Raw genomic sequence first — 26,775 nt, 5'->3', positions numbered from 1 at the left:
TAAAAGAAACAAATTTTCGTTGTAATGTATGTTTCAATGTATGTTTCACTGACAATAAAAGATGATATTACTATTACTATATTACTATTACTATTACTACAAAAAAACACACACACACACACACATATATATATATATATATATATATATATATATATATATATATATATATATATATATATATATATATATATATGTGTGTGTGTGTGTGTGTGTGTGTGTCAAATTAAAAGCACCATCTCTAAGTAGCGCTTAAGAAAGTATTCCCCATACTTTTGTTTTACAGGTCTAATGCAAGATTCCAATCCTAAAGCTCATGTTTTTATTAGCTTTAAGTGGAAAATCAGCTTAAATACCTGGAATAAATGCTTGTAAACATGAGTCTATGTGTAATCCATCCATCCATAATACATAATACATACATATACATATGCATTTCTATATGTAACCCTAACTTAATCCTATACATACATACATACATACATACATACATACATACATACATACATACATACATACATACATACATACATGTCTATTACTACTATTCATTAGAAATGTAGTTGTGGACAATGAGGAATGCAGTTATTGTTTACATCCGCGTCTTGATTAAATGACACAACCATCTGCCATAAACAATGCTGCGCTTGTCCTGAGGAGCGCCTTTCCTTCCGTGGGCTCGTTTGTTTCTGCGGGGAGGGGCGGAGGGACGCTGAACAGAAGGATGGAGGAGGGGCGACAGAAGAGGACACGGAACAACAACGCAGAAAATGTGAGCTGCTACACGTAGGCTGACTGGATGGTTTCTCTTTCCCTCCACAACTGCTTGCCTCAAAACAGCGAAACTCGACGGAAAAATCATGTTGCATCTCACCTCCCCTTTTATTTTACCTCCATATTTTGAAGCACGATGCTTTGGAATCAGTTTGTTATTTTTTATTTCTATTTTTTACATTTCCTGATATCTCATCTTGGTTGTAGAAACAACAATAATGTGGTGAGGAAACAACACAGTTTTTTTTTTAAAGGGTAAACCCCCTGGGATCTCATTTCCTCCGTCTGGGAAGGGGCTGAGCTATTTTTGGAGAAACACAGATCAAAACCATCAGACTGGGTGTGTCAGACACTTTACAGTAAATGATGCATTTGAAGTTTTTTTTTTTTAAGGTTGATTTACCTCCCAGTATGGCAGAGCAGCACGATTAGAATCAGTAGTAGCTGCAGCATTGGGCACGAGGCCAGAACCAGCCACTTATCACGTCTCCTCAGCTGTTGCACGGGAAGTAGCTGTGATGTGATGTGAATCAGAGAGCTCACACGCCGGCGCTGCAGGCCCCGTGTGAACGTGCACGCCGTGACCGACTAACTGTACAAATTTCAACCGCGTGGCGCTGACGGTCACAGCTGAGATTCAGGAACCCTCCCCTTGTCCGTCCTGTACGAGAACACGCTGCTCTCACCCCGTCTGTCAACACTCCGTATCGCCTTATTAAACACACAATGGCTGATTTGGATAACGCCGCTCGTCTTGTTCCTGCTCACCTGGAGGGAAAAGCAGAATTGCTGCTTTAGCACAGATGGTTCTTTAACATCTGTCCTCCACCATCCTAAAATCTGCTGCTTCAGATCAACTCAAAGAACCGGTAAAAACATCCGCCGCCGGTAGAAATGCTTCCAGATGCTAATTTGAATTAATCGCCTGATTCAGAAAGACGCCAGCCTCGTGATCCACACGGCTCCATCGTTCACACCTAGGTGCCAGAGTTTTCCAGAAACATCCTCGCGTTTCTGGAAAATTCTGGAAAACATCCTCTTTGTTCTGTTTTTGTGAGCTGCTTCATTGTGGTGATGCCAGGATTTTAGCTACAAGCTGAAGAAAAGATAAAAATAAATCCATAAATAAATCATTTTCCTTCCACAAATTATTTACTGCTTGGCTTTTGTTAGATCACATGAATTACCAACAAACTTTTTAAAAACTTCAAGGCATGTGACGCCTCTTATGAGACACTGTAGTCTTTCACAAAGCGTTTAATTTGGTAGATTGGTTTTCATGTAGATTTAACAATCTGACCTCCGTTTGCCTCGTCCTTCATGATTACGTGGCTCATATTCCCCCAACTTTGTGCCATCCTTAGAGGACGAAAACCGAAGCTGAAACATGGCTGATTAAGACGATTCTTTTATTCACAGGGACTTTCAGAGTAGTTCAACCTTTTCCACTTTGCTTTGACAAATCCCTGATTTTTTATTATGTTTTTTTTTTTAAACACGGCATAATCTAACAACAAATTAAGGAACATCTGCACTTTCTGTTTGGCAAGACCAGCATGAACGGCGGTCAGTGGCAGAGAATGAAGAAGAAACAGCGCGGCTGCATGGTGGAAAACAGCAGAAAACCAATTTCTGCACGTCGCTGGATTTATATTCCACTCCTGTCTGGATGATGAAGCTAGAACGTTGTTCTGTTTGCAGAACCGGGTCGCTGCTGAGCAGAACATCGCTCCATGTCGCCACAGCGAGCCCGACTTATTTCGCCACAGCGCAAAATATTTCCTTCCACATTTTTCAATGTTTTGCTCACTAGACGCTCTTTTAATGCTTTAAAACATTTGACTTTATCTGCTACATATTATAAATAAACCGAATATAGTCAAATAGACGCCTTCCGGTTAGATCTGCTGCATCTGTAGTTGTTACAAAGCAGAGTTTAAAAACCACTAGATATGCTCTTTCTGTTCATGTCTTCTTCTTCCTGTTTACAGAGTAAAACTCTGATAAGGCATTTTTCACCATTTTGCCTTTAGTTGGGCATTAGCGATCAAATTACACTATAATGGACTCAGCCAGTTTAACTATTAGAAATGTTCCTTATTTTAGATTAAAAGGGTTAAATGTGTGTTATATTAAAGCACCTTTTGATGGATTCAGATTTTATCAAGGGAAGAATTTAGTGGTTTTTTTTGTGACCTGATTAAATAGATGACATCACGCCTGAGTCTGAGCTCAATAATGGGCCAGTAAGTAGATCATATTAAGAAGTAATCAAGAATTGTTTCAGGCTTTTTATAACATCTCTTTGTGTTATAACAGAGCAGCAGTTTGTCTAAAGACAACTTTCTGAATTCACTGATAATTAAATCATTTGCATGTGAATTGTTTTTGTCTTGATTAAAGCTTGAGTGCCACAGACTTTGGATCCTCAGGTTAAACTGTATTTTTATTTTTTATTTTTACCTCTTGAGTTTTTACAGCTTCTTCTTTTGAGTCTAGAATACATTTTTACTTTTTTTGCTTTATTTTTTTTAACTTCAGCTCATATGTTTACTGAGGATTGTTTTACCCCCATCATGCACCTGGCTTTAGATCTCATCACATCTTTATTCCAGATTACTCCTCAACAGACGTTTGCCATTTCTTTATTCTTAGCGTCTTTAAGTTAAAACAGGATGAATTATGAAGTGAGATTAATGTATGAAAGTTAACCTGCAAGTCAAACAGTTGTTCAGATTTATGATTGCTCAGGCTGTTCCCACAGACTAAAAACTTTTACAGGAGAGGCCCAAACAGGTCCCAGGGCGACTAAAGGTCTCTCTGGTCGCTACTCGTCCATCTATTGCTTTGCACTTCTTGTCAGCTGGCTGAAAGAAGGTGAAGCCTTTCCCTCACGTACAAAAAGAACAAAAATTGCCTGTTGGTAAACATTTCTGGTTGGAAAATTTCAGACATTCATGTTTTGGAAACCACAGGAGCCCCAACCATCATATTTAGTAAAATTACAGTCGGGGAGCAGCTGACTAAACGTTGTATCTAAACACATATAGCTTCACTGATTACCCAGTTAACACCAGTGGAGTTTTGTTACTCTGTAAAGATCAAAATGAGAAAAAAAACATTGATGTTTGGTACAATGAGTTATTTTTAAAATCAAAATAACAACACAATGTATCTTCTATTAATTATAATATGCAACATTTTGTAATGATTATTGTGTATATTATTTATTTATCTAATCTATTATTTATTTTTCTGAATCTAATGAATTTTTTGATTACTTTCTACATTTTTGGTTTCAGTTTTTTGTCTAAATACCAAGATGCAATGAAAAGGTATATTTTTAGTCAACGCTATCATCCTTTGAGTTTTTAACTCCCCTTGTTTGGGACACTATTTGAGAGCTGTCAGTCGAAACCTAAACTGCAAGGGGAACATTTGCCTGACATTTATTCTGCAGCCTGACTGCAGCTGTGAGGTATTTCATGGAATATTTTATTAATTTTCTGCCTTAGCAACCTGTTGTTTAAAAAATAGAGTGTTCAGGTGATCTGATTTATTTTCTTCAAACCAAGTATTTGCAATATTTGCATTGTTTTTGAAAGGAGTTACTGTATTTTACTGTAGTTTTATTCTATTTCCTGTTATTTTCCTTCTCATTTGCTTCCTGCATGTTGTTTCTCTCTTTCAGTTCTCCTCCTTCAGGCTTGGATTGTGACATTTTGTGTCTAACGTTGTTCCATTTTATCCACTGCCTCCATCTCCTTCAGACATACTGGGTTTTAAATTGAGGGAATTTATTAGGTAAATGTGTTTTAAAACAGATTATCACATAATGATCTCAAACACACACACACGCAACACCTCTTATGGCCGAAAAGTGGCAGAAAGTCTCGCCAGCGAGCCGATTTTCTGTCCTCTCAAAAACAAACGACTCATTAGGCAGATAAAAGCTGTTGACTGACGGCTCACTTTTACTTGATTACTTTATCCTATTTGCTTTAGCAGGCCGATGAATCAATCCACTGATAATGAACAGTAGAAAAAGTGCTGCTTTGAGCTTTCAGTGACGCAAACACAAAGCAGTTCGACGACGCTCGGGAGAGAGCTGCTGTGGATTAAGTCGAGCGCAGATGTTACAGCTCGCATCATCCTGATATAATTTAGACGTACATGGGCAAACACACACACACACACACACACACACACACACACACACACACACACACACACACACTGAACAGCACCATGTGTTCCCCCTCCCAAGCCGCAGTTACATCATCGTGAATGATCCAGGTGGAGGGCAGGAAAGGCTCATATTGACAGTAGTGTGTGTGTACTTGTACTTGCAGCTGAGCGAGAACATTGTTTGTGTATTTTACTCGTAAAGTGAGGACATTTGTTTGGTCCTTACATTATTTTGGGGGATAGCGGTTAGATTGAGGTATAAAGCCGTAAAGGTTAAGGTCAGGGTCAGGGCATAGAAAGGGTTGAAAATGAATGGAAGTCAATGGAAGTAAAGAAATAGTCCTCAGTATTTGAAACAAGGATGTGTGGGTGTGTTGTTGTACTTGCATTTGAGCGAGAACATTGTTTGTACGTTTTTCTAGTATAGTGAGGACACTGATGTAAAGTGCACTGCAAAAATAGGACTAAAAATAAGAAATCTTTTCTTGAATTGAAAGTATTAGTCCTTGATTTGAGCAGGTAATTAGGACTATTTGCCAATGGAATAAGATTTTTTGCACTTAAAATATAAACAATTCGTCTCCATCATCTTATTTCAAGTGCAGTATATCTAATTTTCTTATTTCAGGGGTAGAAATACTCATTCCATTGGCGAATAATCTTATTTACCTGCTCAAAGCAAGGGCAAATACATTCATTTCAAGACAATTTTACTTATTTTTAGTTCTGTTTTTGCAGTGTGAGGACCTTTTCTTGGTCCTCACTTTTTTGGGCTAGGGTGGGTTTAGCACTAAGGTGTCAATTAGGTTTAGTTCAGGATTAGTCATATACTGGTAATGGTTAGTAGGATTAGGGTCAGGCTTAGACCATAGAAATGGTTGAACTGAATGAAAGTCAGAGCAAGGTCCTCTATGTGTATTTAAAACATGAATGTGTGTGTCTAAGTAGAGGGGTCGAGTGGACAAGGGGACATATTAGACAATGATTAAACTGCTGGTTTACACTTGCACAGTCTACAAACAGAAGCGTGGTGAAATTTAACAGGAATCCTGCTGAGATGGCAAAAAGGCGAACCCTAATATTTGTCTTCCTCCTTTAAGGGGACCAGTCGCTGACCTAACGCATCCCAGAGACCTTCACCCAGACCTCCACCTGGCTGTTAATACAGAAGCTTATCTCACAACCGTGCTTCATCTTTTTATGTCCCAGTTTCCTACACAAATATTGGAAGTATACATTAGCTTTCAGAAGAATTGATATACTTTTAACTTTTCCACATTTTGTCATGTTACAACCACAAACTTCATAGTATCTCATTGGGATTTTATGTGACAAATAAACAGTAGTAGAGCATTATTGCTGGGGTTGAGGAAAAAAAACACCAAAATAAAATCCAATGAAAAAAAAAGGCTTCAGATGTCACTTAACTTGTAATTGTAGTTCATCAGCATGTACTTTAATCTTAGTATAAACCCAGCTAATCTGTATAGGCCTCTGAGGTTTGTTAGAGAACATTAAGGAAAAATTGGATCATGGAGACCAAGGAACACAATAGAGAGGTCAAGAAGTAGTAGAAAGGTTTAAAGCAGGGTTAGGTTCTAAAACAATATCCCAAGCCCTAGTCTTAAAACTTTCCTTTTTGACAAAGCTTCTAGTCAGAGTGGCTCATGTTACCCTGAGCTACCTCTATAGTTATGCTGCTATAGGCTTAGGCTGCTGGAGGACATCAGGGTCTATTTCTCTCACTCTGCTGAGTTCTCCTACTGCTCTCCAATCTGCATTGTTTGTTGTTATTTTAACTTTTTGTTCTCTGTCATTTTTCTCTTCATAGAAGGTACACCTGGTCTGGTGTTCTGTTAGCTGTGACATCATCAGGGGAGGCAGATCATCCTCTATTACCATCTAACATAGAAAGTACTCCTGGGTCAATGTGAGCTTCTGTGCTTTCTGTGTCTCTGCTCTGTCTTCTCTAAGCCCCAGTGGGTGGAGGCAGATGAGCGTTCACACTGAGCCTGGTTCTGGTTCTGCTGGAGGTTCTCCTCCCTGTTAAAGGGGAGTTTTCCTCTCCACTGTCGCTTCATGCATGCTCAGTATGAGGGATTGCTGCAAAGCCATCAACAATGCAGACGACTGTCCACTGTGGCTCTACGCTCTTTCAGGAGGAGTGAATGCTGCTTGGAGAGACTTGATGCAACCTGCTTGGTTTCCCTAGAGAGGAAACTTTCTCACCAACCTGGAGGATTTGATGGAGTCTGACTTCGGAAAAAGCCTTGAGATGACATGTGTCATGAACTGGCGCTATATAAATAAAATTGAATTGAATTGAATTGAATTGAATGTGGATGCTTTTCAGCAGGGACGCTGGTCAGGGCTAAGCTGTGCAAAGCTGGTACAGATATATCACATAAGATCCCCCTAGAATACTTTGAAATTTAGGTTGTAATAGGACAAAATATAAAAATACAAAATATAAAAATAAACACAAGGTATGATTTCATTTCCACAGCACCATATCCAAGATTCCAAAGAACAATTACAGTTTCTTAGATCAACATACTTGAATAGTCTAACATCAACCATTATTACCACTAACCTAAAAGGCAGCATAAAATCTAATGATAAACTGTTTATACTTGCCAACAGATTTATTTGTTAGTGTAACACAAAGAGAGTCAGAAAATAGCCTTAAGTAGCTCAAAAACAAAGTCAATTAATCTGCTACAAAAATCTCCAATGTCCAATTTTCCAGTGTTGTTATATCTGTGCTCTGATGTGCACATGAGTTGATGCAGAAAAAAAAGATAGCCATCAATTCCTGCTATCAGTTTTCAGCATTGCTGGCACAACGTGTTGTTTTGTTGAGCTGTATCGGTTTACAGAGACTTACGTACCGAAAGAAATAACCCACAGAGCCACAACAGCTGTTTGTGTGTTTAAAGACTAAGAACTGTTTGTACTAAAGGTGGGAAACAGGAGGCTTTAGGAGCCAACTAACAACATGATCAGGCTGACAGGACAGTTTACAGCATGCAGATGCAGATCAAATCCACAACTTTTTCTAAATAATCCCACTAACAAACAAATCTCTGTGCCTGAGGTTGTCTAAAACATCTGCAGATTTTGTTTTTGCAAGTAACTAATAGCTTTTATCTAATAAAAAAATGCACAAGTCATGATTTCTACCAGGTCACTAAAAATGACTTGAAAAATAAAGAGAGCAGTACTGTGCAACACAAGTAAGCTGAATATTTACCAAAGAAAAGGTCATCCTGATGGTAGCTAATATTTGTCATGGCTCTCGCTGAAGCTGGGCATTAATGAGCAGCTGGGAGAGTCCTGCACCACCCCTCTGTCAGAGATGGGCGACATGCCGGCTCCAGATGGCAGCTCGGTGGCACCGCGTGGGCGTCGTGGTCGAGCTGAACTGCTACTAAAATCCATCTGCTTAGAACAACAACTCATCAAATGCCTAAAACCGGAGACGAGTAGATGGAGAAGGTGGCGCCTTGACTCCTTAGGCCAACGTTTCAAGCAGCAAGATGAAGGACTATGAAAATTACACTGAAGAAAAAAAAGAAAACAATAAGAAAAAGAAAGGAGGCAAAGATTTCCTGTTGTCAATAATTTAATTCGATACTCGGCGGCTACCTTAGTATCTACATAAGTTCAATTGCTCACCTACACAGATTGTGAATCTGCTAATCACATAGCAATAACCTGATACATTTGTGCATTCAGATGTGACAGATAAGAGGGATCTGAATGGGGGTGAATGTAGAGAGAAGGGATTTTGAATGTGGCCTGGTTGTTGCTGAGATTTTCACCGGTTTAAGATGAGATAGGATGGCAACACAAACTCAAATAACAACTCGTTACAACTAAGATAACATGTTAGACCTTGAAGCAGAATGGCTACAGCAGCAGAAGACCACTCTGCGTCCCACTTCTGTCGCCTGTCAGAGGACAAAACTGGCAAATCACCAAAACTGGATCATAAAAGACTGAGACAATGTTGCCTGGTCTGATGAATCTCAATTCCAGCTGCAACTTCCAGATAGTAGGGTCAGTATCTGGCTGTAAATCTCATGAAGAGAAGGAACGCCCTGTCTTGAAACCATCCTTTAGACTCTGTGGTGCAATGGTGTGTGTGGTATATTTTGGCACATTTTGGCCTGTTAGTACCAATTGGGTATCATTCAAATCACTAGATTCTACCTGAACTGCTGAATGAGCATTGTCCATGGCTTTATGGCCCCAATGTTCCCATCTTCTGATTGTTACTGCCAGGAGCATAATGCATAATGCATAATGCAAGTCACCATATCATCTGTAAATTCCTGCATATCCCAAATGCAAGTTGGGAGCAGGCTAACTCATCGACCCTGAAACCTGCAGCCAGGGGCGGTTCTAGACAGGGGCCAACAGGGGCCTGTACTAAATACATGATATTAAATTTCTTAGGATGATAAATGACAAAAAGATACCGTGACTGACTGGTCATTTGGATCAGTTGTATTTTCTATGGTTTTACCCAATAATAAAATAACAAAATAATAAAAATATATATATATATATAAAAAAAATAACTCTAATTAAAAAATTAAGCTGTTCCACATTAAGCTCCCGTTGTATTGAGAAAAGATCAGGGGTCTGCAACCTGCAGTTCCAGAGCCACAATGGGCTCTTTGGTTACTTAATATATTAAACGATGAAATGTTGACCTGTTTAGGTTTTTTCCCCCAATGTTTTGTTCTGTGCCCCTGTGAAAAAACACTGGCCCCACACTGGCCCCCCTGCTAGATTTGGTCTAGAACCACCACTGCCTGCAGCAGATATACTTTACAAACAGACAATAAAGATCTTAGACACACAGGAGGTTGGATATCATCATTGCAATATATAAATATAATCTGTTTTTATATTCATCATGTTTGAAAATCTGTGTCTGGTCTTTAAAATCCTGCATGGTTTTGCACCTCGTTGACAAGCGCTTCCTCAAGGACCACCAAAGTTACTGTGAGAGGAGACCTTACTGTACCTTTTAGACTGAGTATATTATATTTAGAATTCATTTTCTGAGAAAGGCACTCATGACAGGAATAAAACATCAGAAAGCAAAAGAACATGTGTGTCTTTTAAATCACTCCCAAATAACCTGGGTCACGGATAATCAATTTTAATGCCAGCAGATATGGGATTTTTATATCCGTTTTGCTTTTATTGTGTTTTATAGCTTTTTTTCCTTTTAAATATGCTTAACAGATTGTTTTATCTATTTTTTAATGTAAGTATCTTGTTAATTTGGTGTATTGTCTTTATATTTGTTATATTTTCTATGCTATCCTGCGGGCCAACACATTAACCTTCATGGCTAATTCTGGCATGTTTTTTAATGTGCGTTGTCCCTTTTGAAATAAACAGCGTCATCTTCATCACTCTTTACGCGTTCAAATGGTAAAGATGAAACCCAGACTGGCATTTAAATAATTAATTTCTCCTGACCCAACTACTGACCTGATATAGGCTTGTTTTTACATGCACGCAAACAACAAAGCTACGGAAATGTAAAATGTACAGAAGCAATAATAAATCAAACACCTCATTACAAAAAACTTCATGTTTACACATCATGGAATATGCAGCTCCCCAAATGGCATCAAATTTAATACGCCACCATGTCTATAAGGACCAAAATGGGAACAACCTCACCTAAGAGGAGATTCTAAAACTGCTGGTTAAGCTCTTCTGCCTTTTCTCACACAATGTTTTTTTTTTTTTTTTTCCAAAAGCAGTTTCTTGTGAAAACATTGAAACCTCTCAAGTAGAGCATGAGTTTCCTGCAGTTCATTCATTGACTGTTTCTGCTTGATGGTGTCTCCACTTTCACCTCCAGTCATTCTCACCTGCCCCTCCTGTACCTTCCCACCACCTGATTCCTTGAATTCAAGCTGTCACATGTTGATTCTTTACTGATTAGATTTGGAGAATAAACTGTACCACACAGCATTTCATGTGCTGTGTTTGCACGGTTTGACATTTGGCAATCTTTTATGGCTTCTTGTTATTTCTCTGCACACCTTTCTGACTTCTGAATTCCTGTTTTTGCATCACAGTAAATGTTTCCGTCTGTTACACTTTAGCTGTGCATTTAAGACATTAGTTTCCACGTTTTCATCTAACAAGAAAGTCGAATCAAGTTTGGAGTAAATGGACCTACTGGTAAAGTGGATCCAGATCCGTCTTTTCTTGAATTTTCATTCCTGGAAAGGACAACAGGAAAACAGCAAAGGTTAAACCTCTGGGTGTGAAAACCAAATTCCCGTGCCCTTTAGCCTAAAAACCTCAGAAAACCCCAGGCAGTAAATGCATTCACATGTATAGGGCTATCTTAGTTCTTATCTTGAGTGCCAGAGCATGTCATAAGACAAAAAAACACGATTGCCATTCTTAGCACGTAGCTTATGAATGAAAAAAAAAAAAAAAAAAAACATTACTTGGGTAACAGGTTTAACAAACTATGTACAACAGGGTTGCCATTCGAGTTTACCCTTTATGAAGTGCGTCCATGTGTCTTTCTCCAGGTCTTGCATCAGCACATTCTTTAAGCTGCAAAAAGACATGCCCATTCAGAACGCTGACAATTGAAACAACAGCAACATGTTTTTTATCAGTTTGATGCTAAAATGGAAGAAATGGTAAAGAGAAAAACCAAGACTGACATTAAAATAATTTCTTTCTTCTCACCCATCCTGACACCTGAATTATGATTCACTTTACATGCATGTGAGTCATTGCTAAAAACAAACAAAAATGATATAAAACGGTGAAATGTACCGAAGCAACAGTAAATAAAACTGCTTATTATTAAATATAGATATTCACAAAGAGCACCCACAGGAAGTAATCAGAATAATTTCTCTCTTTGGTTCATTCTGAAAAGTTCCTATTAGCCAAGCAGAGGAAATGTAAAAAATAAAAAAAAAGAACTGTGAGCCGTTTGTTACACTTTTCGGTATATTAGACTTTTCAAACATCGTCTGTGAAGGCCATTCACTACAACTAACAGCTCTCCAGAAACATACAACAACCAGCCAATGTGTTGCTATCTTTTTTGATCTAAAACAAATGTATAAATGTACATTTGTGGCAGTTTAAGAAAGAATAACGCACCAAATTAGTTGCTATGCTTAGCCTATGTGGTGAGGCTTATGCTCATGTGACTGAGTGTAAAAGAAAACCCAGCTACTGTCATAAGCACGCTGTGATATCCTTGTTCCATTTTGGTATATTAGTTAAGCAAAAACAAAACTTATAAATGGGCTATTTTGCTCTTTTGTCACATGGGCTGTCTTGTCTAACTCTGCTACAGGCTAGTAGAAAAGTCTATCTTGGTCAGATAGGCCATGTAGACTATTTAGCCTATCTCACTGTATAGACTACAAGCTATCTTGGCTCTCTAGGCTATAGGCTACCTAGGCTACCTGAATCATCTTGTTACTGAAAAATGCTATATAAATAAACTTGCCTCGCCTTTCCTAGACTTTCTAGGCCATCTTGGTGATTTTGGCTACAGGCTGTCTTGATTATAAGCAATGGACGCTCTCTTGGGTATACAAGCTATCAAGACTGTAAGCTGTTGACTATCTCAGCTATCTAGCCTATTTTGGCTAGTTCTGCTATTAGCCATCTTGGATATGTTGTCTACAAGCTTTCAACACTATTTTGGCTACCTCAGCTTTGGATCAGTCTCTATAACAGGCGTGTCAAACTCGTTTCTATATTGGGCCACTTTGGCATCATGTAGTCATTAAAAGGCCCGGTTGCACATGTCTAGATGGTACTTTTGATTTGATCATTTCATTTCAGCTCACATAGAAATATAAAAAAATGCACTGTAACATAAAAGTAGCACCCTTAGGCCCAGTTTATGCAGTTTATCTGCAAAAAAACGTTGATATTGGGGTGAATCACACTTTAAACTCTCATCATTCTGCATCACTTTTTATCTAGTGGCATCTACACAGTTAAAGAAAATTCAACATTCGCTAGAGGAGGCACAGTTTTAACCACTTTATAGAATTTAAAAGGAATATATGTCTCTACTTTATGACATGATACGCCTTTTTTGGCTCTTGAGGGCCGGATAAATTGCCTTGGCGGGCCGTATTCAGCCCCCGAGCCTTGAGTTTGACACGTGCTCTATAACCTCACAACATGTTGCCACTGGGGTTTTTGCCCATTCCTCAAAGCAAAACTGCTCCAGCTCCTCCTTGTTGGAAGGAGTCTGGGAGTCCAGGTGGGCGGTCCCCTTTTGGCACGTTTGTTGTTGTAACACATGCTTTCCATTTGAAGATGGTGGATCTGAAGGTGGTCAGAGGGAACATCAAAGATATGGATATTTTTTATGACCCCCACCCTGACTTGTACTTCTCAACAAATTTGTCCCTGACTTGTTTGCAGAGCTCCGTGGTCTTCATGATGTAATTCCTCTTGCTTAAGTGCTGCTGCAGCAATGTGTTGTTATACTGACAGGTCATGTGACTCTCAGAATGCACACAGGTACACATAATTAATTTCACTAATTATGTGACATTTGAAGGCGATTGGTTGCTCTAGAACAGGGGTCTGCAACTTGTGGCTCTTTGGACCTTCCACAGTGGCTCTTAATAACTTTGGCTACAAATTATATTTTTATTATGGTATTTAAATGTAATAATAATAGTTTCAGCAGTTTTTCCTTGGAATAATTGCTTTTAATTTTCACAACAGAATGATTCTAACAGTGCCAGTAATATTTTATTTGATATATTTTCTACATATTTCTTACAGTAGATCGTTATCAAAAATTAAAACTTGTCCTTTTTCAGAAGGCCAGGCACATTTGCGGCTCTGAACGGGTTTAATTTAAGTGGACTGTAAGCAAAATGGCTCTTTACTCTGTAAAGGTTGCAGGCCCCTGCTCTAGAACATTTAAGGGACTAGAACTAGAACCTTTGCCACCTTCATGGCAAAGGAGGTGGATACATGTGTGCACACAAATTTTCTGTTTCTAATTTAGACAGACATATAAGTCTATAAACCCAGGACACTGGCAATGTAAGACCATTTGACCAATTTCCTAAGTTTAAAAGATTATAACATCTCAATTGCTGTTGACTTAAAGAGCTGTCATTCTCAGAGAACCCTGCTAGCGCTGATCCTGTCTGACCTAGAACCTGTGGCGCTGTCATGTGTCATCTGTGCTGTTATGTAACTTCTTGGCATGCAGGGAGAAAAAAATAACTGTGCGATCTCTTTACTGCTGTTCCAGCTAAATAGATCGGCACTTCAGTCGGACAGCGCATCATGCCCTGGTGAATAATTTTGTCTTTGGTTATATCCTGTCTGATGGTAAAATGGGTTGGGGTGTTACTGCCAACATATGGTTCAGGGTCTTTTCATAGATACAACACATGGCTGGTTTGATGCTCAGAATCACTTTGTTGGCTGAGACAGCTGATCAAGGACTTCATTTCCAGCAAGAAGACTTTGTATTGCAGCATTTTTGGTCAAAATGTTCAAACTGTAAAACTGTAAAATGTATTTTCTTGCATTTTACCCCTCTGGTAAATAGCCCGATTAAAAAAATACACTGGGAAAAATCATTTCCAGCCTTTTTTCTCCTTTAATTAGACCGTTAACCTATACAACTTTATTGGAAAACAAACAGAAATCCTTTAGAGGGGAAAATTAAAAATTTAAAAACCAAAACACTGCGATTGCATTTGTGCGTACCCTCCTATAACTGAGGATGTTGCTGTGCTCAAAAATAACCACTCGTGGTAACAGCAGTCTGTACACGCCTGCAATCATTTCAATTACCTGTAAGTCTGTTTAAACCCAAATAAAATTTAGTAGCTCTGTAGGTTTTTGGCCAAATTTTCTTATTTCCAACTCCAAGCAACAGCTACAATTTGCAGAAAGAGAGATCTGAGAAGGATCTCACTCTGAAAAGGTAACAGTCAGGAGACAGGGGCTGAATAATTTCCAAAGCCGGAAAAATACCTTGGAAAAACGCTAATATAATTAACATGAAGGGGGAAAAAATATGGCAAAACAGTGCCATTACATTCCAATATAGATGATGAACCCTGGTCAGGGGGGCTGTGAGGAGGCCTACAGCTGCAGTCATTTCTGCAATGTCTCCTATTTTCATATGTTGGTCAGGGTGGACAGAAAGAAGCATTTCCCTACAAAGGAAAACATCCAAGCCTGGCTAAGTTCTCAAAAGAATTAGGGGGAAAATGTGGTGTTGTCTACAAATAAATATCAGTTAAACCCTTTGGCTTTTTTCCCCCTCAGTCGGAACAGAGACTTAGCTTAGGATGAAAGAATCATGTTTACCAGTTAATGATTGGCTGAAACCTTCAGTCTTCTGTTAGTAAGCTGGAAGACGAAGAGCAACTTCATCTTCAGTATGACAATGACCCAAAGATTAAATGAACAAAAGAACAGCAACACAGGAAGAAGATTACAGTTATGTCCGATCATCTGTGGGGTGATCAGAGGAGGACTGCGCTTGCTATCTGATCAGTTTGGAGACACTATAATATAATCAATAAATGCATCCACAAAGTAATAGTTGAAGGCCGTGCACACTTGCATTTTATTAAAATTTTTCCTCATAGAAAATCAGAATCATTTCAAAGATGTTCCAAGCACCAAGTAACAGAAACAACACTTAGTGTAGCTTGGATCAGATCCTTTTGTGATCCTCTTTAAGTGGATAATGGCTAATCGAGCACTCATCGCCCTCTACGTGTGAACTACTTTAGGGGAAAATGACTAATTAGCACAATCTGCCTGGATATTACATGCTGCTGCTCAACGGTTTAAGACCATGTTGTTTACCAGCTTCCCCTCCCAAATACCCGTTCTTGTTAAGAGGACCTGACTGGGTGGAGGGAAAAAACGGTTTAATTGTTACCAGGGCTTCAGTGGAGAGCATCGCTTGCTCTTGGACGTGTTAAAATAGCAGGAAATCATTTCTGCCACATCAAGCTGACATTGATTTCACCATGCAGGATCTTCCTGCGTCCCACACATGGGAGCAGAGACGAGCATGAAAGGCACGACTCACCGCGTGGGCGGCCTGGTTGTCAGTGAGCTGCACTAGAGTCGGGCAATGTTTGGACTTCTTGGGTTTGGAGGTCCGCTCAGCACGACCGCTCTGGCCCCCCCCGGAGTCCGCGCCGCTGCCCGTGTCCTCGCCCACGCTCCCCGAACCGTTGCTGCCGCTCGACGGGACGTTCTCCTTGTTGGGGTCGGCCCTGGTGTTCGCAGCTCTGCTCTCAGATGGAAAAAGAAAACGAGCGCGCCATTAGACATCTGCCATCTGACTCCTTCCTGTTCTTTTTATCGGCTCCACGTCGGACGGAAAACAAACACCAAGGTCATCCTGGTGGCTTACTTATGCCTTCTCGAGCAGATAATGTGCTGTTTAGCTTTGTACTAATTCTATTTACAGTATATTTACTATTGCCGCTCTTAATGACACTTTCTGCCTCCCTCGGCCTGAGACTCTCCTCTAATCATGTCAGAGATCTCTCAGACTCCAGCAGGTCTCCATCAACAGGGATTAGCTCCTCACTGGTGTGGGTCCAGTTGTTTTTGACTGGATTATGTCTCAGTGGGGAAGCTTTCCACCCGCTTTATAAATTATTTCTGCTGCCAAAAAATATCTTCGTCTGCAGTTACAGAAGCTCTGGGGTCAGTTTTTGTTAATAAATAGAGCTTCACTGGAAAATAATAATAATAAATACAATATTTGACAAGTTATCTGTGTTTAAAAAAAGTTTTTTATCATACTATAATGTGATTTATTTCATGATGCATTTACTGTATGATGCAGTTTGTTTTTGGTTTTCTACTAGTTTGAGTGAATGTTGCCCCCCCCCATTCCTTGTGATACATGTTTTCACTAAGGGGAAGGAATCTTAGATTTTTATGCAATTTAATAAAAAGTACAGCTTTTTTTTTTTTTTTTTTTTTTTTAGGAATTTGTCTTTTATAACATCTCAACTTTTTATTTCCTGAAAAACAAAAGAAAAACAAATTCCTTTAATTTATTAAGACTGATTAATAAAGGTAAAAATTAACTGCCCAACTTTAAAACTTGCCTTAAAACCTAAAAATTATTATTTGGCTTTTACCACTAGTGAGACTTAGTTTTCACTTTAAATTGGTTTTAATGTTTCTTTTAAGTGTTTTCCTGTATTATCTTTTTATCTTAGTTTTTTACTGGATGCATTTTAGCTTGTAGCAATGTAGAGCACTTTGTTTTAGCTGTTGGCTGTTTTTAAGCGCTTTATAAATAAAGATGGTACGGTATGGTTTGGAAAACCTGAAGAGAACAACTGTCCAATGCATTTAAGGTTTCACTCTCACGTGGGTATATTCCACAGCTGGTTAACTTGTGTGGGGTTTCTGTGGGGGTGAAACTCCAACCTGACTGACGGAGCATTCAGGGAACGGAGCTCAGTTATTTTCTAGAACTTTTCAGCTTTAACAACGTTGGTTTGTTTTTACATGACGAACTTGAAGCGAGTGGAGCTCACCCTGATTTTCATTTAACAGCTACGTTAGGAGGTGCATCAAATGTTTTTAAGTGAAAAACTTAATTTTCTGTTGATAGAGACTGGACTGGGGAGTTTCTGAATGTTGGTGCGAAGGCAGCAGAAACACTTCATCTGTGGAGAACATGCAGGGCACGATTTTCCCTCTTTACCAGGACCCAAAATTCAAACTTTATGCATCTTCCCTCGCTTTAAATCTCTCTATGCCTACTTCTATACAGAAGAACCATATAATTAGCTTTAGCTGTCACTAAATACATCCTGTATTAAATAATATTGCCTATTTTTATATATTTAAATATGCAAATAATATTGCATATTTTTCGGTGTCGTTATCAAGCTGTTGATCTGCTCTTTTTGCAGATGTAGAAGCAGACTCCAAGGATGTTATATTGTTCTCTCTTCTTCTTCCGCTCTATTGTTGTCAGCTTTTCTCCCTTTTAGCATTTTGTCTCATCTTTATCTCTTCCTTTCTTTTTCTTTCTCTTTTACCTTCCCGGTTCTGTGTTCATTGAACTTGAAATAATCCCAAAATAATATCTAATAAAGTTTTTTTTGCATTTATATATATATATATATATATATATATATATATATCAAGTGGAGCACTATAATGAAAGTGCCACTGCTCCACTTGTGAAAGAAAATTGTTTGACTGTCTTTGGCATTAAGACAGCAATTCTCAATGCTACACTGCCAGAAAGGACACATTAAAAGAATATAACATAAATAAACCTCACTATGCCTCCTTTGCCTTTACTTTATACCAAAGAATAATAATTGAAGGCTCATGCCTAAACCGCTAATTGTTTAAAGGAGTATAGCGCAAGTTCCAGGATTTTTGCAGACTTCTGCCCCCTCTGGCGACACGTTGAAATTACACCAGTGTTGTGCACATTCATGGGAGAAGAATGAAAGCATCTTCCGCTGCAACTGTACAGGTCTTTTGTTTAGAGACGTGACGTCTTCTGAGGTAAGAAAGTTATAATTATTGAAGTTGGCCTGTGTTCTCTCGCTAATGCATGGATTATGCCGGAGACTCAACAAAGTAGCCAGGAGGAGAGCCACAATTGTAAAGCCATGTATGGGAGAGAAAGTAAATAATATTTAACTTCAAGATGTGCACCATGCACCCTTAAACTCAGTTGTTTTGCATTCTGACTTTATTGTTTATGGGCAGGAAATCCTAAAAAGACAAAAAAGCTGCACCTCTTTTGTTCTCTAAAACCATCATACTGGTAAGTAGCCAAAATAAATATTATTTTTCTGCTAATGCATTTAAACAGAATCAATGTCTTATTTAATAAGGAGAAATACTGTGGTGTTTTAGATTTAGCTTGAATTTTTAGATTTTAGAATAATTGTCAGATGTGCTTTAGCTCTTTTCTACCAAGACTTCATCTTTAATGTGTGCCAGTCATTCAGTATTATTGTGTTTTTGACAGTGTAATAACAGTTTAAAAAGCAAAACAAAAACAAGACAAGCCAGGTTATTACAAAAGGCAGGTTTTTAAATCATCATTTAATCTGAGGACAGCATTGCATGGCTGCTTCAGAGCCTGAACGACTTCCTGTATTTGAACCCTGCTTTCTCCCAGAAAACCCGACCTTTGGTTTTGAACTAATGCTCATGGGCACTTGGGTTGTGCAGTGTGAATATGATCCAAAGCACACCAGCGATTTACTCTATGAATGGCTCAAAATAAAACAAAAGTGTCAAAGTTGAGACTTGTTGTGGAATAATCTTAAACAGGCCACTGATGCTCCAACATCTGTACTCTGGATAGATTCAAATTATTCTGCAAAGAGATCCCATATTTCCTCTACATTGATGTAACAGACTATTTTCCAGGTATCCTGAACCCTCGCTGGCAGATGTTGCGGCTCGTGGGGGGGCATAGCCACTAATTAGGCGTAGAAGACTTTCCCTTCATCACATGGGGACAGGTTAGTGAGGATAGCTTTAGCTTTTTTATCATGATAAATAAAATCCTGATAAAAATAAAATAAAAGTGTTTTTTGTTTGTTTGTTCTTATTCATATTTGCTGAAATGATCAGAAACAAGTGTGACAATAAAAAACAGCAGAAATGTGCTAGTGGACGATAACGTTTGGGCCGTGTTTAAAGCACACATGTGACCACCAGAAGCTTCTGCCCCTCAGAAGAGCACCTTTCACGCATTAAATCTAATTTCACGCTGGTGCCATCAGACAGCCGTATTTTACCGGTTTCTGTGTCGGGGGCTGTCCCCCTGCTGCTCCCTCTGCTGTCGACGTCTCTGTCGGGCCGTTGGCGTCCCCCTCGGGCTCGAAGGACGCGGGGTCTCTGAATGCTGCTCTGCTGAGGGGTTTACGTCAAAGAGGTGCTGCTCCACTGCTGAGCGAATGGTCTGGTCCAGAAAGCTTCTGGTAACAAAGACAGTAAATGAGAAATGTGAGGAACTATAATCATTTAGTGGGTTGATTGTCTTATGACAGATCTACAGGTGGTTGTCACGTGAATAGAAGAAAGAAAAAACACTAGATGCCTACTGTATTTTATTCTTTTGGCAAAGGTTTACTTACTTCACCACATCTGGTCTGCAGCGGACAGGGGAGAGGTGGTTACTGGGAAGAAAACAAGCCGGGAGAGTTAATCCTGCAAAAACAATTGGTCACAACAGGTCAGTGAGCAACAACCCCCCCCCCCCATTCCCGAGGGGGCCCAACTTTGAGCCCTACGTGATCTAACCATCTACACGCATGTTGCCCTTCAGCTCTGACCAGAGCTTAAGGAGGTCCTGAGAGAACAAAACGGCAGCCAGGAAAACAAAAACAACCCGTTACAGAACACAAACAGGTTCTAAACAGGATCCATCCATCCATCCGTCCATCCATCCATCCATCCGTCCGTCCGTCCATCCATTCGTCCGTCCTTCCTTTCGTCCATCCATCCATCCGTCCGTCCATCCATCCATCCATCCATCCATCCATCCATCCATCCATCCATCCGTCCATCCGTCCATCCGTCCGTCCGTCCGTCCATCCATCCATCCATTCGTTCATCTGTCCATCCATCCATTCGTCCGTCCTTTCGTCCGTCCGTCCATACATCCATCCATCCATACGTCCGTCCGTCCGTCCGTCCATCCCTCCATTCGTCCGTCCATCGGTCCGTCCTTCCGTTCGACTGTCCATCCTTTCGTCCATCCATCCATCCATCCGTCCGTCCGTCCGTCCGTCCGTCCGTCCGTCCGTCCGTTCGACTGTCCATCCTTTCGTCCATCCGTCCTTCCATCCATCCATCCATCCATCCGTTCGTCCCTCATTTCGTCCATCCATACGTCCGTCCGTCCATCCATCCGTCCTTCCATCCATTCGTCCGTCCATCCATCCATCCGTCCGTCCGTCCGTCCATCCATTCGTCCGTCCATCGGTCCGTCCTTCCGTTCGACTGTCCATCCTTTCGTCCATCCGTCCATCCATCCGTCCATCCATCCATCCATCCATCCATCCATCCATCCATCCATCCATCCATCCATCCATCCATCCATCCATCCATCCATCCATCCATCCGTCACATTGGTTCTTAGAAGGAAATTCAACATCTGATCTGAAACAGCCCTTAACATTTATTAGTCTTTAAATGGGTATAAAGCCAGTTTAACATTTGAAGGACCGCTGTCCACCACAAAGAACACAAAGATCATCAATCCTTTGTAGAAACTATTCTGTGGACTGGTGATTCAAAAGTAGAACTTCCTGGAAGGTGTGCAGCCCGTTACATCTGGTGTAAAACTAACACGATATTTACAAAAAATAAGTTCCTGCTGACAGTGGTAGAGCAATAGTTGGGCTCTGCTCTGATGTTTCAGGATCTGGACGAGTTCCTGCGATTGATAAAAAAATGGACCCTGCTCTCTAGGAAAAAAAGACTATTTTTTGCTAGAAAAAGCTTTTGTTTCTTCTTATGCTACTGTGATAATCTGAAGCATTTCAGGTGTGACAAAAAAAGAAAAAGCAGTAGAAAGATGTTATTATTTAAATGATCTCACATTTTAATAATCTCTTATTTCATTTTAAAAGCAGAAACATATTCATGGGTCTTAGTCATACAGACACCACATGGTGTGTCGTTGGGAAGAAGGAGCTGAACCGATCATCATCAGGCCGGTTCTGGGTTTGAAGGAATGAGATCAAGCAGCTAAGATGAATCCCTCACAGGGTGACTGGGCTCTGCCTAACAGAGGGGGCGAGTAGCTCGGACCAGAGCTGCTCCAACTCTGCATGAGAAGGACACAGTTTTGTTGGGTTGGGCATCAGATCTCTCTCAACCATCCCACAGAACTGTGTCATTTATTTTTTTTAATAGAAGGTACACCTGGTCTGGCGTTCTGTTAGCTGTGACACCATCCAGGAGAGGCAGATCATCCTCTATTACCATCTATTACAGAAAGTACTCCTGGGTCAATGTGAGCTTCTGAGCTTTCTGTGTCTCTGCTCTGTCTTCTCTAAGCCCCAGTGGGTGGAGGCAGATGAACGTTCACACTGAGCCTGGTTCTGGTTCTGCTGGAGGTTCTCCTCCCTGTTAAAGGGGAGTTTTCCTCTCCACTGTCGCTTCATGCATGCTCAGTATGAGGGATTGCTGCAAAGCCATCAACAATGCAGACGACTGTCCACTGTGGCTCTACGCTCTTTCAGGAGGAGTGAATGCTGCTTGGAGAGACTTGATGCAACCTGCTGGGTTTCCTTAGAGAGGAAACTTTCTCACCAATCTGTCTGGACCAGCAAAGAGGGATGTCTTGACCTGCTCCCTCTGTGACCGTAGTTTTGTTGTTTTGTTCCAGAAACATGTTTGGGATTGAGACAAAAACTAAATAAAACAAACAACTACGAGAATTATGAACTGTGAAGAGTGTTTTTTCCAACTTTCTGATGGAGACAGCCTTTTTTTCGGGTCATCAGAAACTCCTGCACTGGAAAACTTAAATCAAACATAACAATTATTTGTACTGTTTTGGATGTTACATTTGTAGCTTAGATATGAAAACGATAAATGTTTTGCAACATTAATGGCTTTGACATTTTGGCTGCATGCAGCTTCTTAGAAATGGTCCTGTAGCCTACCTTTCCCTTAATTACTGTCTTAATGTCTGCTTGTCCTGGAGTACATTTCCCCCAACATGCAGAGATATGGACCGCAGGCCTCCATAAACAGTGGTGTTGACAGTGATAACACGGCCTGGCAGACGGCCATGTCTAGAGCGCCGATAACAGAACAGATAATGATGGAGTTAAGGGAGCAATCAAAGGTTATTCAGGTGGAGCTCTTTAAACTGGCTTCTGGCATAATGAAAGCCTTAAACGAAGACTGCGAACAAGATCTGAAGACGGTCAAACCCCTGCGGTCTAAGGAATGTCTGAAATCCGGAGACTGAAAACGGTTGGCATCAGTGACATTTTACATGTGTCTAGAAATGATGAAATAAAGTGTAAACAGCAAAGATTCAGACGTAAAAACCGAAGTCGCTCCATAGGCGGCAGATTTAATCGCTCGAATATGTCACAGCCGGAACATATTCCGCCCAGAAACAAATAAAAACAGCTCCGACCCAAACTGTGGCAGGTTAAAACAACAGACAGCGGTTTAAAGTTTCACTAAAGCTGACAGGAGAACTCGATGTAAAAGCCAAGCGATCCCTAAAGCAGAAATCAATCCCGTTTTCGGAGGTTTCAATAGTGACTGATTCCGTCCAGAACCTTGTGGGACTGTCCTCACGCAACAAGCGGTTATTTTCTGACAGTGACGAGATGATGAAGAACATCTATTTAAAACACGAGGCAACAGCAGACAAGTGTTTAACCTTTAAAGCCCCCCCCCCCCCCCCGGACTAAACCTGCCACAGCGTTTTTTGGCTTGTGAACATTGACTAGAAACACGTGTAGCTCTGAGTAATCACCCTGCTTATATGCAGTCTATGATGGAAAGAGTAATGCTTCCAGCCTTTCCGTCAGTTTGTAACGGCTGAAGAGCGAATGTTTAAAATAAAAATAGATGAGAGAAGAAGGGAGATAAAAACTACCCTAAACAAAAATGTTTTTTGAACAAAAAATTTTCACATATCAATGCTGAATCTCTTTTGCATTTCTGGGGAAAAAAGTGATTTATATGATCTTAACACCTTATAGTCTTAGGCTGCTGGAGGACATCAGGGTCTATTTCTCTCACTCTGCTCTGTTATCCAATTTGCATTTCAGCTTTTAACTTTTTGTTCTCTGTCATTTTTCTCTTCATAGAAGGTACCCCTGGTCTGGCGTTCTGTTAGCTGTGTCATCATCCAGGGAAAGCAGAGAGTTTGTATCAGAGAGTTTGTATCAGCAGACTTAAAAGCTGCTGCTACAAACTCTCACTTCCACATTCAAAGACCAAACTAGATACCTGAGGTGATGTAATCTCAAGTAGCAAACAAGTCCAGTAAATACGCACTTAAATAGAATCTAATTCAGTTTAAATTACTTCGAGATCAGTTCAAATCATAACACAATAAAATCATGTTTTAAGCAGCAGACGGATTATTTATTGCCAGCTTGTTAAAAGTGACCTGTTTAAGCCCATGTTGTTGACTGAACAGCAGTCTCTCATTCTGAGCAAGCACGAGTCGACCGGGGATACACAGCTTTTAAGAAACATTCCAGAAAGTTAGCATTATTCTGTAATTTAATAACAAATTTGATCAAATAACCTGTTCAGGACTTGAAATTTAAAGCTTAGGACTTTGAACTTAACCAGTGTGCGAAATACCTGTCAATATTTGGGGGGGGGTCCCCATCTCCCGATTGTTGCGCAATACCGATGTAAATTTTCTCAATATGCAGTAGGCCTATAACATTACAATGTCAAAGTTAGCTTTAATGTCAATTCTTCACATTCACCAGACATACAAGGACTCGAGAGGACGTTCCTCATTCACCAACAGTGAAACAAATAAAGTGCACAGGCACAACAGATAAGATCAGTTCCTAATAATAAAATTTTAACATTTTTAGTATTAATCCCCCTGGGATCATTAAAGTATGTCTGATTCTGATTCTGATATTTGTGAATAAATGTTTTGAATTTTAAATACTGGACATGTTGAGCTTGAATTTTTTTTAGTGACCATTTGTGACAAAAAAATATTTCATTTTAAATTTTTTTAACTTTGCTTTTGAGGCTTTCAGGGCCCGGACCCCCCCGCCGTATTTCGCACTCTGAACTTAACTCAGTACTTAACTAAATAAACTTTAGAGGAGCTAAAAAAGTAAAAACATATCTACATATATGTATATGTGCACCCAATAGTTATTAAAGGAAGGTTAAAATGGTAATTACAGTATCACAGTAGTGTAGCCGACTAATTAGGCTGTAAGGTGTTCATTATCAGAGGGACAGCCTGCTATCTCTGTGGCAGCTGTTTTTTTTATAAATAGCTCTCTGTAGCGCCGCCCTGTTGGTAAAAGTTTAAACAGTTTGTGTGCAGGATGTGTGGGGTCTGCAGAGATGTCAACTTCTGTGGTTGATCCAAACCACACAGTAATGGACCAACTCAGGACAGGCTGAACGACGACAGTGGAGAAGATGACCAGCAGCTCCTGGAGAAGGTCGCACTTCTTCAGTTGCTCCAGGAAGTCCGGTCTCCGCTGGGCCTTCTTCTGAGTGAGGAGCAGCTCGAGTCCAGAGAAAAGATGGATTCCAGGAATGTGAAGTGATCCACGGTGTTGATGAGGATGGTGAGAGGAGTGAGTGTGAGGGCTGTTCTTTGGAAGTCTAGTCAGCAACCCAACCCAAAGTCACCCTACTACTAGTTGTGACTTGTAAATCTGTGACTTGGTCCCTCCTGTGGCAAATATAGATAATTCTGAGGCATAAAGTACTAAGTGTGTGTTTTTTTGGACATTTTTGCTTAAAACAATGTAAAACAATGCCAGAAAACCTAATAATTACTGTGGTATAATAATATAGTCTTCTAGGTATGTGTAGTCTACTCCACATACCTAGAACCAGAACTAAACATGGAGAAGCAGCATTTAGTTCCTATGCTCCGCTTATCTGGAACAAACTTCCAGAAAACTGTAAAAGTGTGGAAAGCCTGAGTTCTTTTAAATCAAGATTAAAAACACATCTGTTTAAAATTGCCTTTGACTGTTCTAGTTAAACAGTTTTACTGTTTTTAATGTTCTTTTTTGTTACTACATTCTATCTCTACTTGCTTTTATTCTATTTTCTATCTACATTTTATTTTTTGGTATATCTTAATCATGTAAAGCAATTTGTATTGTCTTGTACTGAATTGTGCTATATAAATAAATTTGCCTTGCCTTGCCTTGCCTAATGTTTTCTGGTATGTTTAGCCTTTGTGCCCAAACACTGAATCTGAACGCCCGGCCGTGCTGACCTACCTAACAGTGGTCAGTAAATCAATGCTTTTTATGTGTCTGCCTGTATGCCGTCCAATCTTTTTAACGACGTGAATAGCTGAGAGTCACCACCAGTAAATGTCAACAGCCGCGTCCAGTAATTACGTCTCATGTGTTAGCTATCGTATTCCTCAACAGTCTTCGGCTTCACGCAGGAAAAAGAACACCTGCTGGGGTTCTGGCAAAGGCGGCGTGCAGAAAGAGCAGATAAATGAGTCCTGCTGACTTAGCTTTTTTACCAGCAGAGTGAAGCAACTACTGGTATGAGGATGGGAAAGTTGCCTGGCGCGTTACGGAAACAGGGTGACTCATGACCCACAAGCGGGACGGGCCTTTAAGAGGGCGAGTCGGCGCAGCAGAAATGTGTCGAAAGCAGACATGAGCCACGTCAGGTATTCGCTTTCCTAAAATGTAAGATAAAATGACACATCCGTCTGTCTTCTTTGGCTGAAAATATACATTTTCAACCTAATTAGAGACCAAAGAAGCCCTGAATGGTCCCCAGAAAGTTATCCGTTGGTTTTCCAGTTTATTTGGGTCTGAGAGATTAGCTGTGACTGTAATTCATTCACGTCTGGGACTTTTAATCATCAGGTTGAGCTATTCTTGCAGCTTTAAAAAAGGTGACAATGCAGGTCTTTGTTCAACAGAAGCTTAAAAGATTGCCTCATTTATTTTGCTCAGCTTCAGACCCTCTAACTAACGGGATTACTCCGCAAACAAACGCCAGGGGGGAAAATCAACTCATTAGCTCCTCTGTTGT

The 26,775-nt window shown here is 40.1% G+C and overlaps 1 protein-coding gene across 3 annotated transcripts in view; it reads right to left on the bottom strand.

Annotated features, from left to right (window-relative positions):
* LOC105926505 (protein FAM13A) overlaps positions 1-26,775 on the bottom strand; it is an 84,444-nt gene that overhangs the window by 12,491 nt on the left and 45,178 nt on the right. For all 3 annotated transcript variants that reach the window (XM_021316623.2, XM_021316627.2, XM_012862871.3), the window contains exons 10-14: positions 20,142-20,183; positions 19,803-19,982; positions 16,082-16,286; positions 11,510-11,568; positions 11,180-11,222 (exon numbers count right to left, since the gene is read on the bottom strand). In XM_021316623.2, the coding sequence (XP_021172298.2) occupies positions 11,180-11,222; positions 11,510-11,568; positions 16,082-16,286; positions 19,803-19,982; positions 20,142-20,183 (529 nt within the window). The remainder of the gene's footprint in view (positions 1-11,179; positions 11,223-11,509; positions 11,569-16,081; positions 16,287-19,802; positions 19,983-20,141; positions 20,184-26,775) is intronic.

Source organism: Fundulus heteroclitus, chromosome 5 (assembly GCF_011125445.2).
Source record: "Fundulus heteroclitus isolate FHET01 chromosome 5, MU-UCD_Fhet_4.1, whole genome shotgun sequence".
Taxonomy (NCBI): domain Eukaryota; kingdom Metazoa; phylum Chordata; class Actinopteri; order Cyprinodontiformes; family Fundulidae; genus Fundulus; species Fundulus heteroclitus.
The sequence above is the reverse complement of the archived record's forward strand: the minus strand, read 5'-3'. Positions and strand labels throughout refer to the sequence as shown.